The sequence below is a fragment of the Cetorhinus maximus genome, chromosome 15, assembly GCF_964194155.1.
Source record: "Cetorhinus maximus chromosome 15, sCetMax3.hap1.1, whole genome shotgun sequence".
Lineage (NCBI taxonomy): Eukaryota > Metazoa > Chordata > Chondrichthyes > Lamniformes > Cetorhinidae > Cetorhinus > Cetorhinus maximus.
Window position 1 is genome coordinate 75,602,984 of NC_135893.1, and position 15,657 is coordinate 75,618,640.

A 15,657-nucleotide genomic window follows, 5' to 3' on the forward strand; every position below is an offset into this window, starting at 1 on the left:
AAAATGGCTTGGGCTCTGTTTACGAGATTGCCAATAAGACCAAATAGCATGTGGAACTGTAAGAATCCCAACGTGTATATTGACCAGTGAAGGCAGGCTTGTGGTAGATCGTGGTAGAGAACCCCTGGCAGATTTCTCAACTAGTACGCCAGGGAAGGGGAGTTCATTTGTCTGCTCCATTTCAAAGGTAAATTTGGGCGCAGGATGGAGCCCATTAAGACATGTAAGGAAATTATTACATGCAGCTGCGGATTTAAATATAGCGAACGTATCATCCACACACCGGAAATATGCAAGGGATAGGAGGTTAGTTGTCATTCCATAGAAGACACATTTTTCATGGAACCCAACAAAGATGTTTGTGAGTGATGGACCTAGAGAGGATCCCATGGCAACACCATCTATTTGGGCACACATGATGTCATTAATACTGAACTCAACTGCATGAGTTATGAGTTCATAAGCTCAATGAACTGATTCATGCAATGGTGGCAGGTCTAGATTGTCATGATATAACACTGCAGTGCGAATATCTATGGCTTCCTTAAATGGAACATTGGTGAATAGACTAGCAATGGAAATGTGTCACATGGACACAGCATTATTATCGATATTCAAGTCCTATATGGCCTTTGGAAATGTGAATGAATCCTTCACCGTGTACGTGGAAAACTTGCTCAGAACTGGTTGTAACAATTCATCCAACCATTTGGCCAATTCATGTTGTGCGGAACAGGTCACAGATAAGAAAGGGTGTAAAGGGACGTCACTTTTGTGTGTCTCGGGCAGCCCATACATAGGCGGGTGCAGCGAGCTCTGAGGATGAACTCTGTCATATATATCACGCGGCAGCTCCTTGCTCTTACACATGTCCAACAACCTTTTCTCTTCGCTTACTTTTGAGCAAGGCAGTCCGGTCATGTTAAGCGGCAGGACCAATGGGTACGAGTTTGGACCCAGCATTAAGAATGCATTTTGTTGATATCATCACACTTGTTAAGGATGACTATTCCCCTCCTGTTGTCAGGTTTACTGATGTGTATGTCTGGGTTGGTCTTAAGACCTCGCAACACTGTAAGATATTTGTGTCGCATGTGAAAGTCAGGCAGGTCACTGGGAACCCTGCAATGTGCTAGGTTAGCTAGGCATGCTTTAAAGGATTCAGCATCTTCAGTGGATGCTGGTTTGTGGCGGGATAGCTGGGAGTAGAGGAGTTCGAGCCCAGCTACTGCCTCTTCCTGTTTGTTTTGGATGAAGGCACATCAAAATTGAAACCATGCGCAAAAACAAACTCCTCGCTTTCTGAGGGTATATGGCCAGAGAGATTTGTTACATATCTAGTGGCATCATTAACTGCATTGCCAAACCACTTCCACTTAAGTGAGTTTATAGTGCTTCAAGCGGGTGTTTTAGTGTGCTAAGAATTACGCTGACAACCAATTTAAGATTGTCAGTCAGGCTCGCTGTGTCACTCCAGTCCCAAACCTAAGTGTTTGAATCTTAACTGCCCTCTGATGTAGCCTAGCAAGCCACTCAGTTGTGTCCAGGGCAGTTCGGAATGAGCAACAAATGCTAGCTTTGGTAGCGATATCCATATGCTGAGAGTGAATAATATCTTTTTTAAATCAATAGATGGCTGCCAGTATTGTTTTGACCTTGTGTGATTTACCATCTTATTCTATTGGGAGCCAAAAACTTAATTTCCAAAAACCAAAATGAGAATAGTGTGTTGCTGAAATCAAATGCTAGAACTGGTGGTGTTCTTCAGAAGTATAACAGCTTAGCGAGATGGCCCAGAGTGCTTCACAGCCAATCAATTAATTTACAAGTGCAGTTGTCATTGTGTAGGCAAACATGGCCACCAATTTCAAATTTTGCTCCCCAAAGGAGACTCATCATTTGTGCCCTCCTCCTCTCCAGTTCACTTGCATGACTATCCATTTGAACAGCCTTTATATAAACCAAATGAACAGATATAAACAAATTAACTAGTTGAAAGCTCCTTAACAGGGCATTGTAACAAAAAAACACCCAAATTTTCGAAGGAAACATAGTAAACTAAATTAAAATATGATTATTGGGGCTGATAATGTAATCCAGCCCCTGTGGCACCCATCAGTTGTGGAAGTGTCCCCTATTTATATGTGCTCAAAGTACTTAATTAAACAGTGCACTTCACCTGTGAATCTTAATGATATAATTAACATACTATAAACAAAGGACACTAATTTGAATACTACTCTGTACCTTTCAGTACTTGTGCAAAGATATTCTGTGGTAATGGTTCTCCTGCCTGGTAATGGCCACTGATCAGTGGTATTGTGTTGTTATCATAGACCCACTTCTCCATAAACTGGGAGGGGAATTCAACAGCATCCCATTCAATGTTATTGAGCCCAGCTGCCATGGCGTATGGCACTGTGGTCAGCATGTGCTGCAGTGCATGTCCAAACTGTAAGCAGAATTCACAATGAACACAAACTGAATATCCGTCTCGATATAGTATGAAATATGTCAATGTTACATGAGAAAATTTTGCGGCACGCCCCCTGTCAATAGTATTATTGAAAAATCACAGGTGTATGATGGGATTATCAGCTATGTGCATGACAGATCCTCAAACAGTGACATTTGCACTAACCAATGACCTCCAGGTATCTATAAACCAGCTGACTAAAACTAACCAATTTTAGTGAATGTCTGTTATCTGTCCATTTTCACAAGGAGATTGCTTTGAATGCCATTGTAGATGGACTTTGTAGGGATAAAACCCAATCCTGGTGTGGATCTTGGGGTAAATCTGGACTTGTGTGATATTGTATGGTGGGTGATAGTGAATCAGGCGATTGCTTTACGTCCCTGACAATTTTCCTTTCCAGCCAATTTATCATCATCCATTTTATACTATTGCACAAGGTTAAGATCCACTCCACTGTCTTTGCACTTACTTCATGTATCTGGAAGACATAAACTGTATCATGTGAATGCGGGTATCAATTAAGGGAAGACTTTGCCCTTTTGCACAGCTTGACACAAAGCAGCACACACTAAGAGTGCTTATTCGAATACTGGATATGGAGGGCACTGAGCCTATTATATATGTCCATCCAACCTTCTGTTCATTTAAGTTAATGGGCAAAGAAAATCAGACGGGTTGTGCAACAAGTGTGCAATTTTGTGCCCAGTTAAGTGCCCAATATCCCAACTCACATTGCTGTAGGTGAGTAAAAGCAGAAAACGGCCCTTTTAGTTGTGGAATGGGAAATTTTGTACACTTGCACTGAATGACTATCACTTCCAAATTTGATTAAGCTTTGCAACATTTTGTTCAAGAGTTACTTCTGTCAATCTCACAGTTGTCTTACCTCATGGAAAAGAGATTTAACCTCTGAAAAAGACATGAGTGATGGTACAGAGCCAACTGGAGGGAATTGGTTACATGCCAGGAACGCAACAGGCTTCTTGCCTAACAGATTACTCTTGGCTGTTTGAGAGAGAATGATAAATTAGTAACAAAAATAATATAGCAACAAAAATATATAGTATGTAGAATCTTTGTGTTATGTGTTGATTTTCCTTTTAGTTTGACTTGTCAGGCTTATCACATGACTTTTATCGTAATTAATAAGATTTATTGGTTGCATAATTGATTCTTTTTGATTACAGCATGGCTGATGAATCTCATTTATTACAGTGAGCAACAACACTGCTTTATAGTTACAATGTGTGGTTCTAACTGACATACCATTTACATTACAGTATATGATTGTAACCGACAGAGACTACGCATTACAGTGTGCGATTGTAACCAACCCAGCAAGCAGATTGCAGTACATGTCTGTAACCGGCACAGGTACACACTACATTTGTGTTGTGGTTGTAATTAACAAGTTTCCAGAACATGTTCAGATTTGTTTAGCATTAATGACAATGGTCATCTTCTTTTTCAGGTACGATGCCCTCAGAGGGCATTGGCAACCATGGACTGCTTGGTCCATGATTATGCTTGGCAAGATACTGCCGTGGTTTGCCATTGCCTTCTGCCGATGGCTGACCAGGAATCTCTCCCGCTTTTACCGCCTACCTCTGGTGTGTTGAAGGATTTACAGGCTGATACTCAAACTGTTTGGCTACACTATGAACACACCTTCCATGCCCATCAAGTCCTGGAATGGGACTTGAAGCTGGAGCTTCTGGCTCAGAGGCAAGGATGCTAAATGACAGTGATAGATCATGCAACAAAATAATTGGATTGATAATAATAGATTAAAGAGTCCATGTGGGTGTACAGCATGATAAATCACTGAATTCATGTGAAATCACATTAGATTTGTTAGTAAAATTAAAGCCCATGGGATTAAAGGGACAGTGGCAGCATCGATACAAAATTGGACAGAAAACAGAGAGTAGTAATGAGCCATTGTTTTTCAGACTGGAGGAAAGTATAAAGTGGTATTCCCCAGGAGTCTGTATTAGAGCTACTGCTCTTTTTGCTACATACTAATGACCTGCACTTGGAGATACAGAGCATAATTTCATTTATTGTAGATGATTTTTAAAAAAAAATATTTGTTCATGGGATGTGGGCATCGCTGGCTAAGCCAACATTTATTGCCCATCCCTAATTGCCCTTGAGAAGGTGATGGTGAGGTGCCTTCTTGAACCACTGCAGTCCATGTGGTGTAGGTACATCCACAGTGCTGTTAGGAAGGGAGTTCCAGGATTTTGGCCCAGCAACAGTGAAGGAACGGTGATATATTTCCAAGTCAGGAGGGTGTGTGGCTTGGAGGGGAGCTTGCAGGTGGTGGTGTTCCCATGTATCTGCTGCCCTTATCCTTCTACGTGGTAGAGGTCATGGGTTTGGAAGGTGCTGTCTAAGGAGCCTTGGTGAGTTCCTGCAGTGCACATTGTAGATGGTACACACTGTTGCCACTGTGTGTCGGAGGTAGAGGGAGTGAATGTTTGTGGGTGGAGTGCCAATCAAGTGGGCTGCTTTGCCCTGGACGGTGTCAAGCTTCTTGAGTGTTGTTGGGGCTCCAATCATCCAGGCAAGTGGAGAGTATTCCATCACACTCCTGACAGGTGCAGACCTTGGAAATGTGCTGAACAATGAGGGGGATTGGAATGAACTTCAGAAGCACAGACAGGATTGTGAAGTTGCCAGATGTATAGCATATGAAATTGAACACAGAGAAGTACGAAGTGATACATTTTGGTACAAAGAGTGAGGAGAACAATATAAACTAAATGGTACAATTGTAAAGGAGGTGCAGGAACAGAGAGATCTGGCATGTTTGTGCACAAATCTTTAAAAGTAGCAGGGCAAGTTGAGAAGGCTGTTAAAAAGGCACACAGGTTCCTTTATCAATAGAGGCATAGACTACACAAGCAATTACGTTATGCTAAATGATCTTAAAACATTGGTTAGGCCTCAGAGAGAGTATTGTGTTCGATTCTAGGTGCCACACTTTAGGAAGGATGTCAAGTCCTTGGAGAGGATGCAGAAGAGATTGACTGGAACGGTACCAGGGATGAGGAACTTCAGTTATGTGGAAAGGCTGGAAAAGCTCGGTTTGTTCTCCTTAGAGTAGGGAAGATTAAGAAGAGTATTGATAAAGATGAGATGGTTTTGATAGACTAAATAGGGAGAGATTGTTTCCAGTGGTAGAGCAGTCAATAACCAGAGGGCACAGGTTTAAGGTAATTGGTGAAAGGTGACATGAGGAGACTATTTTTTACACAGCGAGTTATTGTGATTTGGAATAGACTGCCAGAAAAGATGGTGGAGGCAGCTTCAGTAGTAACATTGAAAAGAAAACTGGATAAATACTTGAAGGGAAATAAATTAGAGCCATGGGAAGAAAGCAGAGGAGTGGGACAAATTGAAAAGCTCTACCAAATTGCCCAGCAGAGGCATGATGGGCCAAATGGCCACCTTCTGTATTATATCATTCTATAATTCTACGAAAACTACAATAAGGAAAGCTGCAATTTTTTTAACAGTTTAAGTACCTTAATAATTCATATCCCTGAAAACACTATTATAAAATTATTATGCAGAGAGTACATCAATCTATGTGTATTAACATGATAGCGCTCATGCCTTAATGTGATTTGTCACTCGTCATTTCTAAGAAATTGTTTATAGTGCTCAATGGAATGAATAATAACCTTGCAGCCCAAAATGCAAAACAAATTACAGAAGAAACAAAATTTACCCAAATTCCTCTTTTGATTACTGCTTCATTACTTAAAGAAATATTACAGGAAGCCAATTAGAGCCAGGGAAAAGGTACAGTGAATATTTAAAATAATATCAGGGAACAGAACCTACAATTATCAAAAAAAGTCTCAAAAACCTGGGCACGTTGGTGTGCATGGCTCAACTACTCAATACTGTAACTTGCTGGAGCAAGCTACTGAGTCAGTATTAATAACTGCTATCTTTTGCATAGGATATCATTGGCAAGAGCATAGAGATTCCTGCATCCCACATGCCAACAATGCTCACCACTGCTACCTAAAACTTTGCCACATTCCCCTCCCCAAAATTGCCTGAGGTTAACTCACAGATAAAGGATGTTGTCCAAGAACCTCTTTCCTTCTCATGTGGGCGTGAATAAAGATCCAGAAAGAATGTAGCAATGTGGGAGCCTGTAGAAAAATGAAACCGGTTTAGAGAGTTTTACTCACATACAAGTTCCTCATGCCATATCCCAGAGTACAAGACTCTCTGCCTATTCTCAATATTTTACAAAGCTTGTTTCAGTTGTCACAATATAATTTTTTTGATAATACTGAAAATAGTCACTGAAATCGGTGTCAAAGTACCCAACATATTGTAATACGATGAAATAACATGAAGTCATTGGGCAGAATTTTTCCGTCAGCAATGTGGGGGCGAGGCCCGCTCACCGACACGAAAATGACGCGGGATAACATCGGGGGGAACCCCCAACATCATCCCGCCCCATTTAAATCTTCAGGAAGGCGGGGGCACAGCCAAATCAGCTGTCCGCCCGCCGACCTGTCAATGGCCAATTGAGGCCATTGACAGGATAGTTAAATCAATTAAAGGCCCTGCCCGTCCAACCTTAAGGCTGGCGGGCAGGCCAGGAGCCCCAGCGGGCTTCTGATAAAACATGAAACCTCATCCACCGGCGGGATGAGGTTTCATGTCGGTTTTTAAAAACTTTAATAAAGTTTCTGTGATATTTATTAACATGTCCCACCTCGTGTGACATTGTCACACGAGGGGGGCATGTTAATAATCTTTTTATTTTTCTACTTTTAAACTTTCAAAAACTTTCAGCGCTCTCCCTGAGGCAGCACTTAGTCTCAGGGAGATGTGCGCACATGCGCGAAAGAGCACACTCTGGCAGTTGGGGAATCCCTCCCCAGCACAGGAAGTGCATAGCGCTTCCAGTCGGGCAGCCCGCTGGGTGGGCCTTAATTGGCCCGTCCACTTAAAATGGTGGCGGGGCCTGTTTCAGCAGCGGCGATTGGCTGCCTGCCCGCCGCTGAGCCAGTGGAGCCCACCTGCCCATCAAGGGCAAAATTCTGCCCATTGCTTTTTTTAAAAGAAAGATTTGCATTTATGTCGTGCTTTTCATGACCACCAGATGTCTCAAAACTTGATAGTTTTACAGCCATCTCTGTAGTAATGTTGGAAACACAGCAGCCAATTTGTACACAGCAAACTTCCACACGCAGCAATGTGATAATGATCAGATGATCTGTTTTTGTGATGCTAATTGAGGGATAAATATTAGACAGGACAATGAGGATAATTTCCTCACACTTCTTTGGAATAGTGCCATGGGATCTTTGACATCCACCCAAGCAGGCAGATGGGGCCTCGGTTTAATGTCTCATCTCAAAGACAGCACCTCTGACAGTACAGTGCTCCCTCAGTACTGCACTGGAGTTTCAGCCTTAATTTTTTTAAAAATGGAATGTATTATCCTAGTTGTGTTTCTCTTAGTCTGTTTATGAATGAACATATTACAATCACCATTGTTTAGAAAAATCACAGCACATACAAAATTGCATGAGGGGCGTCATGGACAAACCCTATCTCATTCTGAACTGACAATTCGGAGCATACAGTGCAGAAGTTAGTGTAGGGTTACCAGGAGTGAAAACACTGACTCCGGGATACTGGGCCCATTCCACTTGCCAAGGTTTTTTTTTGTAAAAATATACTTTATTCATAAAATATCTTCAATCACATTCAAAACCATTTCAAAAACAACATTACAAGGGTACAATCCAGGTTAAACTTTTACAAAATGTATCACCAGGTGCATCAGTACAAACAATATTACAGTCATTTACAGCCTTTCATTTTGATCTGTACAGCCCGAGGGGCTCTAAACAGTTCCCAGTCTCTCGGTGCGCTGTGGTAGAAAGGTCTTAGACAGCGACCCTTCCCCATTGCGCCTTTGCGGCAGCTGCCCCAAGCTTTAGTGCGTCCCTCAGCACGTAGTCCTGGACTTTGGATTGTGCCAGTCCGCAACAATCGGTCGGGGACAACTCTTTGCGCTGGAAGACCAACAAGTTTCGGGCAGACCAAAGCGCGTCTTTCACCGAATTGATGATCCTCCAGCTGCAGTTGATGTTTGTCTCGGTGTGTGTCCCTGGGAACAGCCCGTAGAGCACAGAGTCCTGTGTCACAGAACTGCTCGGGATGAACCTCGACAGCAACCACTGCATCTCTCTCCAGACTTTCTTTGCAAAGGCACAATCCACAAGGAGGTGAACAACGGTCTCTTCCCCACCACAGCCACCTCGAGGGCAACGTGCAGAGGGGGTGAGCCTCCTGGCGTGTAGGAAGGATCTGACGGGGAGGGCCTTTCTCACCACCAGCCAAGCTACGTCTTGGTGCTTGTTGGAAAGTTCTGGCGATGAGGCATTCTGCCAAATGACTTTGACAGTCTGCTCGGGGAACCATCCCACAGGGTCCACCCTCTCCTTTTCCCTCAGGGCCTCTAGGACGTTACGTGCTGACCACTGCCTGATGGACTTGTGGTCAAAGGTGTTTTTCTGCATAAATTTTTCCACCAGGGACAGGTGGTACGGCACGGTCCAACTACTTGGAGCGTTCCGCGGCAGCGTGGCCAGACCCATCCTTCGCAACACCAGGGACAGGTAGAACCTCAGCACGTAGTGACACTTGGTGTTTGCGTACTGAGGGTCTACGCACCGCTTGATGCAGCCACACACAAAGGTGGCCATCAGTATGAGGGCGATGTTGGGCACGTTTTTTCCCCCTTTATCTAGAGGCTTGTACATCGCGTCCCTGCAGACACGATCCATTTTCGACCTCCAGATAAAGCGGAAGATGGCTCGAGTGATCGCCATCGCGCAGGAGTCTGGAATGGGCCAGACCTGCGCCACGTACAGCAACAGCGAGAGTACCTCACACCTGATGACCAGGTTCTTACCCGCAATGGAGAGGGAGCGTCGCTCCCACATGCCCAGTTTCCTTTTCACCATAGCCACTCGCTCCTTCCAGTTTCTAACGCATGCCCCGGTCCCTCCGAACCATATCCCCAGCACCTTCAGGCCGTCAGCCCTGACAGTGAAGGGGACAAAGGATCGGTCAGCCCAGTTCCCAAAGAACATGGCCTCGCTCTTCCCACGACTTACCTTGGCTCCCGAGGCCAGTTCGAACTGGTCGCAGATGTGCATCAGTCTGCGCACCGACAGCGGATCCGAGCAGAAGACGGCGACGTCGTCCATGTACAGGGAGGCTTTTACCTGAGTGCCTCCACTGCCTGGGATCGTCACTCCTCTTATGCCCGGATCCTTCCTGATGGACTCGGCAAAGGGTTCTATGCAACACACGAAAAGGACAGGCGAGAGAGGACAGCCCTGCCTGACTCCAGATTTAATCGGAAAGCTATCTGTTTCCCACCCATTGATTGAGACTGCGCTACTGATGTTAGTGTAGAGCAGTTGGATCCAATTTCGAATTCCCTCCCCAAACCCCATTTTGGAGAGCACATCCCCCATGTAGGTGTGCGATATTCTGTCAAAGGCCTTCTCCTGATCCAAGCTGATGAGGCAGGTATCCACACCCCTGTCCTGTACATAGGCAATCGTATCCCTGAGCAGCGCCAGGCTGTCAGAGATCTTCCTGCCTGGCACAGAGCAGGTCTGGTCAGGGTGAATCACCAATTCCAGAGCGGATTTGACCCGATTGGCGATGACCTTGGACAGAATCTTATAGTCCATATTCAACAGTGAAATGGGTCGCCAATTTCTAATTTCCTCCCTTTCCCCCTTGTGCTTGTAGATGAGGGTGATGATGCCTTTCCTCATGGATTCTGACATACTACCGGCCAGGAGCATACTCTCGTACACTCCTAGCAGGTCTGGGCCGATCAAGTCCCACAGAGCCGAATACAACTCCGCCGGCAAGCCGTCGCTTCCGGGAGTTTTACTCTTCTCGAAGGACTCAAGGTACTAGCCAAGTGCAATCAGCTATGGAACTTGGTACCTCTGCATGTGTAAGACCTAGCCTCTCTCTGGATAGTGTATTCATTCATTAAGCTGAGGGTGTCCAGAGCATTTACTGCGATCTTTCACTTGATCTCTGGTCTTCATTGTGCTCATCACCAATTAGTAACAATGGAAGCTTGCTATTGACGGCCCTGGATTTTCGTGTTGGAAATTCTGCAGTTGATGATTAGGCTTATATTCTGTCAGACCCTGTGCGGCTGTAGCACAGAGGCAGCAGCAGATGGAGATCCAATGGGGGAACAAATAACTGAGGATGATAATGGACCAGTGTGATCAGGGTAGGGATGGTGAAGGGAAGGGGACTGAAGTGAAGCAGACAAGGTCACACCTGGAAGTGAATAGCAGAAAACAAAGGCAGCATTGTTTCTATGGAGAGTTGAGGGGGGAGGGGTGAATGGGGTGAGGGGGGTGGTGAGGAGAAGTGGCTTTGACTTTGGTCTGGGTGGTAAGCTGGTGATTTTGTGTATGGGTTTTATCATGTGGCAGGTGCTGTTCTCAGGTTTCTATGGAATCATATGTGCGTCATTCACCAATTGAAGCTCATGGACTGGTTGAACCTCCTGTACTAGGTCGAATAGATTAGAATGAATTTAAAATTAATTATTATAACTGTAACACAGTATTCAGCAACAGGATTTTAGAGAACAGCTGTTTTACCCAATGAGAACAATAATTTAAAAAGTACTTTGCAGACACTACAGTTTCCTTCAGTGTCAATAAGCATCAAAGCTCCTTGCAGGGAATGGCCCAACACACCTCGGCATTTCCAGGGCCAGCATTATTATTTGAACATGAGGTATATACTATTGCATACATCTTCTGGTCAGGGGCAATGCTGGGCACATTTTCACTGCCCTTGACATTTTTCCCGCCCCGATGACACTGCCCATTATTTCTGGGATTTTCTGATCCCGGCTGGAGTAGAAATGGGCAGCACAGCATCTCCAGGGTAAGTCCAGCAAGTGTAGCAGAGTCGGCGGAAGGAGAGGGCACATCCCCCTTATACAGCACTAGCTGCTGAATTCAGGCAAATTTTAATGGCCTAAGTCTTTTAATGAATGAATGTGGATTAGTGAATGGGTGAGATGGTTAGGTGGGTGAGGTGGATAGGTGGGTAAGTGAGTAGGTGGGTGAGGTGGGTACATGGGTATGTGGATGAAGTGGGTCCATGGGTATGTGGGTGAGGTGGGTAGGTGGGTTGGTGGGTTGTCGAGTCTAGTCTGGGGGTAGTCAAGTGGTTGGGCCATAGTTGGGTCAGGTTGGGGGTAGTCAGTTCTGGTTGGGATTGGTGGTGATTGGGGATGAGGGGTCGGTTGTGATGATCTGTTGAGTTACACAGCTGTTAGACCAGGTATTAAGCTGTAACCTTTCCAAGGGAGATGGCCAGGTTGTTTCCATGTATCTGGCCCAAGTCTCCCCCTCACGCTCAGGGTTGAAGAGATACGTGGAAGGTCCCAGGCAGCAGTTTAAACTTCCCAGGCAATTCCCACGTATGTCTAGCATCAGGACTTCCGAAGGGTCCTGACATGCATCTTTCAACATACATGCTATCTCTGACAACCTGGACACTGGAAGATTTGGTCCTATATGTTTTGCACAACTACTTGTAGATCTGCTACCAGCCCTGGAATACATTCATGTGTGGCTCCAGTCCAAAGAACAGTTTGCTGCTCTCCTGCAGCACCGGAGACACCTCTACTTTGGCCCTGGGCTCTGTATTGCTTTTGCTTCTGTCCCCAGCTCGAACATTTCCATATTCCCTAATACTAGCACTTGTCCTCAGTACCAGGAACACCTCCACTCCTGTTCTAGGCTCCAGGACGTGTCTACTCATCTCCACAACTCCACACTTCTTAACTCTAACACCTCAGTCCCAGCAACCCCTCCACTCTTGACTTCAGTGCCAGGGATGCCTGTCTGTATCAAGGCCAAGACTTGTCAAGCAACAAGGACCAAATGCTGGCTCATTCTTGCTTCAAGTCAGGCCTTACATCCAGGCTTCAGTTTCCATTTTACCAAACTACTCTGCTCCCTGACTCCATTTCCAGTTTCCACCCCACTGTCCCAGTGCCACCTCCATGCTCTCATTCCCCGCCCCAGCAGCTACACCCCCCTAACCCAGCTCCCAGAAAACTCAGGAGCAATGTGATGGAAGATGAACGAGCGTCTTATAGTCACCACTCATCACGATGTGCACTTGATAAGTGACCATATCAGTTTTGTTCAGGGCAATTCATTCCCTTCATAAGAGAAGCAGCTCCAACAAGCTGGCTGTGATTTGATAAAACTTAAAATCTGTGTGTGGTGGGAATTAACAATCAAAGCAACACACGGTGGAATCCCTGCAGAAATGTTGAAGATGGAAAAAGAGGTGAACTGTTCCCATTTTATCCCCTCAGTTTCTAAGACTTTAAAAATTGTAGGTGTTTTGACCAAGTGACTATCAAGGCCAATAACAATTCTGAAACTGCTATTCCACCTACAAACCTTCTAGCTGCACATAGAGCCATACAATGCAAGTGCTGAGGTGGTTGGATGTATCTGTGCCAATACTTGGTGCCAATGGCCATCGATTCCCAAAGACTTACAACATGGGCGATCCAGAACAGCTCACCTCCTCAAACCCTGAGTGCAGTACCAGCATTGGCCACTGCATCTGGTGGCACTACCAGTGCTGGAGAGGGACAAGTCTCGGATTGGTCAGCAGCTCTCTGAGGGGGACTTCCTCTCCCTTAGGCGATGGAAGTCCCACTTCCAGTCCATCAGTGGTTCGGGCAGGTCATCAGGGCATCTGTTGAGCAGAAGTTGGCTACTTCCCCATCTAGCGGGTGACTCACTAAGTCAGTTCTTGGTGCATCACGTAGCTCCTAGCTACGCATGGACAGAAGCCTGAAGCCAGGCTGTTTGCTGCCCTTTCAAATGGGGAAATATGACCAACGGAATGGAAGCTGAAAGGCAGATGGGCTACGAACAGGGTGAAGTTTATGGCCAGGATATTGCAGTCCCACTGGACTGAATGGAGCTTTAAATGGCCGCATCTGCCAGGGAGAGACGCTGTGGCTACGTTGTTACACCCTGGTGTGTGGCCGGGATTTTCCAGCCCTGCCGCGGGCGAGGCGGCGCCCCAGCCAGAAGTGTAATGACCTGCAGAGGGACCAGAAGATCCCGGCGACAGGAGGGTGCGGAAATCCAGTCGTATATGTACCCTTCCTTTTTACGGAAAGAAAATTAATTAGTTTCACTGGAATATAATTTGTTATTGGACAGTGAGCTTACTATACACTCCAGAAAAGTTATCAAGATATTGTTCAGGCAGGTTATTCATTTATTTATTCTTGATTTAAATTATAAATGTATTTTCTACCTTTTTCATCATAGACGTCAAACACCTTGACATCTGGGTGCCAGACTTCAACCTTGTCATCGGCAGGTTTGACGGTTATCCCAAATAATATTGAACTCAGTTGAAAGAGGCCGGAGAGAACACTGGTGGAAATAAAGGATATTTCTGATTTTGAAACCAACAGGTTACAGTAAGTAGGTTTATCAGATATTTAGTAATCAGATTTAATATCTTTAAAAGTGCAGGGAGAAGATGGACTAACATTTAGATATCCAAACTCCTACACCATCACTCAGACTGCTTATTTCCACCTTCATAAATTCACCCAACTCCACGCCTTGCCTTAGGTGATCTGCTGCTGAAACCCTCATCCATACCTTTACTTCTAGGCTTGGCTATTCTAACACACCTCCTGAGCCAGCCTCCCACTTCCTATCCTCCATGAACTTGAGGTCATCTAAAACCCTGCTGCCCATGTCCTAACTCACAACAAGCCCCATTCATCTATCACCCTTGTGTTCACTGACCTACATTGGCCTGGTCGAGCAATGTCTTGATTTTTAAAATTCTCATCCTTTTTTCTCAAATCCACCCTTGGCCTCACCCTTCCACACCTTAGTAACTTCTTTCAGCTCCACAACTCTCCGAGGTATCTGCGCTCCACCAGCAGCAGGAGAGGTCCAAGCCAAGTGCCTAGCTTGGCACGTTAAAAGGCCCCTGGGCCCATCGGAGGCCCCCTAAGGAGTTAACCCCCTCCCCCAAGTTTCCCCTTTCCCCATGGCCTCTCAAACCCCGGCCACCCCACCCTTCCCACCACAACTACCACCCCCCCACCAATCCTCAAATACTTACAACGTGGGCGATCCAGCACAGCTCGCCTCCTCAAACCCCGAGGAGCGGTATCCACTGCTTCAGGTGGTGCTGCCAGGACTAGAGAGCTACCATCCTCGGATTGGTCAGCAGCTCTCTGAGGCGGGGCTTGCTCTCCCTGAGGCAGTGGAAGTCCCGCCTCCAGTCTGTTAATGGCCAATTGGCCATTAAATGGCTGCAGCGCAGATGTTCTTCCCCTGGGTGAGTTGTCCCTTGACTTTTTAGCTGGAGGGGCCACAATTAATTCTTTAACTCATTTATTAAGTTACTTAATGGAATTCATCCCTTGCAGGAGCTATATTCTGGTTCCATTTGTTTCTGCTGCATGCTCCAATAAATGTACAGGTTCAGATAAAGCCAGTGCAGGCACAGGTTAACAAACAGGTGGAGGCAGATGAAATGCAGATCCTTCACAGAGCTCATAAAAAAAGGTGGAATAACTCACCGTTGCAATGGGAAGTATGGTCTCAGCTGTTCCTCTGTCACACTACAGCAAGAGGATAAATGAGTACAGCAAAACACCATTACTGATTTCAAACAATTTCAATAACACACAACATTAACGTGTCTACAAAAGATAAAGGATAATTTCACTGTTTGTTTGAATTTGATGCACAACTTTTTAAAAATGAGTTAAAATATATTTGTCCTGATGTAAATGGATGCCAATAGCTTTATAAAAAAGTTGGGAAAAGAAGAAAAAAAATATTTGAATTGCAAATAGCTTTCATTCTCTTCCCTGACAGAAGGGTTTTGTTAGTAGACAGGCAGACAACAGTGTAACACGCCTTCCTGTACCTGAACAGCTTCATACTTTGCAGCTCATCCCAGTAATCTTTGTCCCACTGTTGCAGCTCACCTTCCTGACCGTAGCTTTCTGCAAACCACTGTAGAGTCTTCAGTTCCCGCTGTGCCAC

At 45.2% G+C, this 15,657-nt stretch overlaps 1 protein-coding gene across 1 annotated transcript in view; it reads right to left on the reverse strand.

Moving 5' to 3' along the window:
• LOC144690298 (uncharacterized) overlaps nucleotides 1-15,657 on the reverse strand; it is a 72,114-nt gene that overhangs the window by 6,822 nt on the left and 49,635 nt on the right. The window contains exons 7-10 of the mRNA XM_078557652.1: nucleotides 15,539-15,656; nucleotides 13,892-14,013; nucleotides 3,366-3,484; nucleotides 2,248-2,452 (exon numbers count right to left, since the gene is read on the reverse strand). Coding sequence (XP_078413778.1) covers nucleotides 2,248-2,452; nucleotides 3,366-3,484; nucleotides 13,892-14,013; nucleotides 15,539-15,656 — 564 coding nt within the window. The remainder of the gene's footprint in view (nucleotides 1-2,247; nucleotides 2,453-3,365; nucleotides 3,485-13,891; nucleotides 14,014-15,538; nucleotide 15,657) is intronic.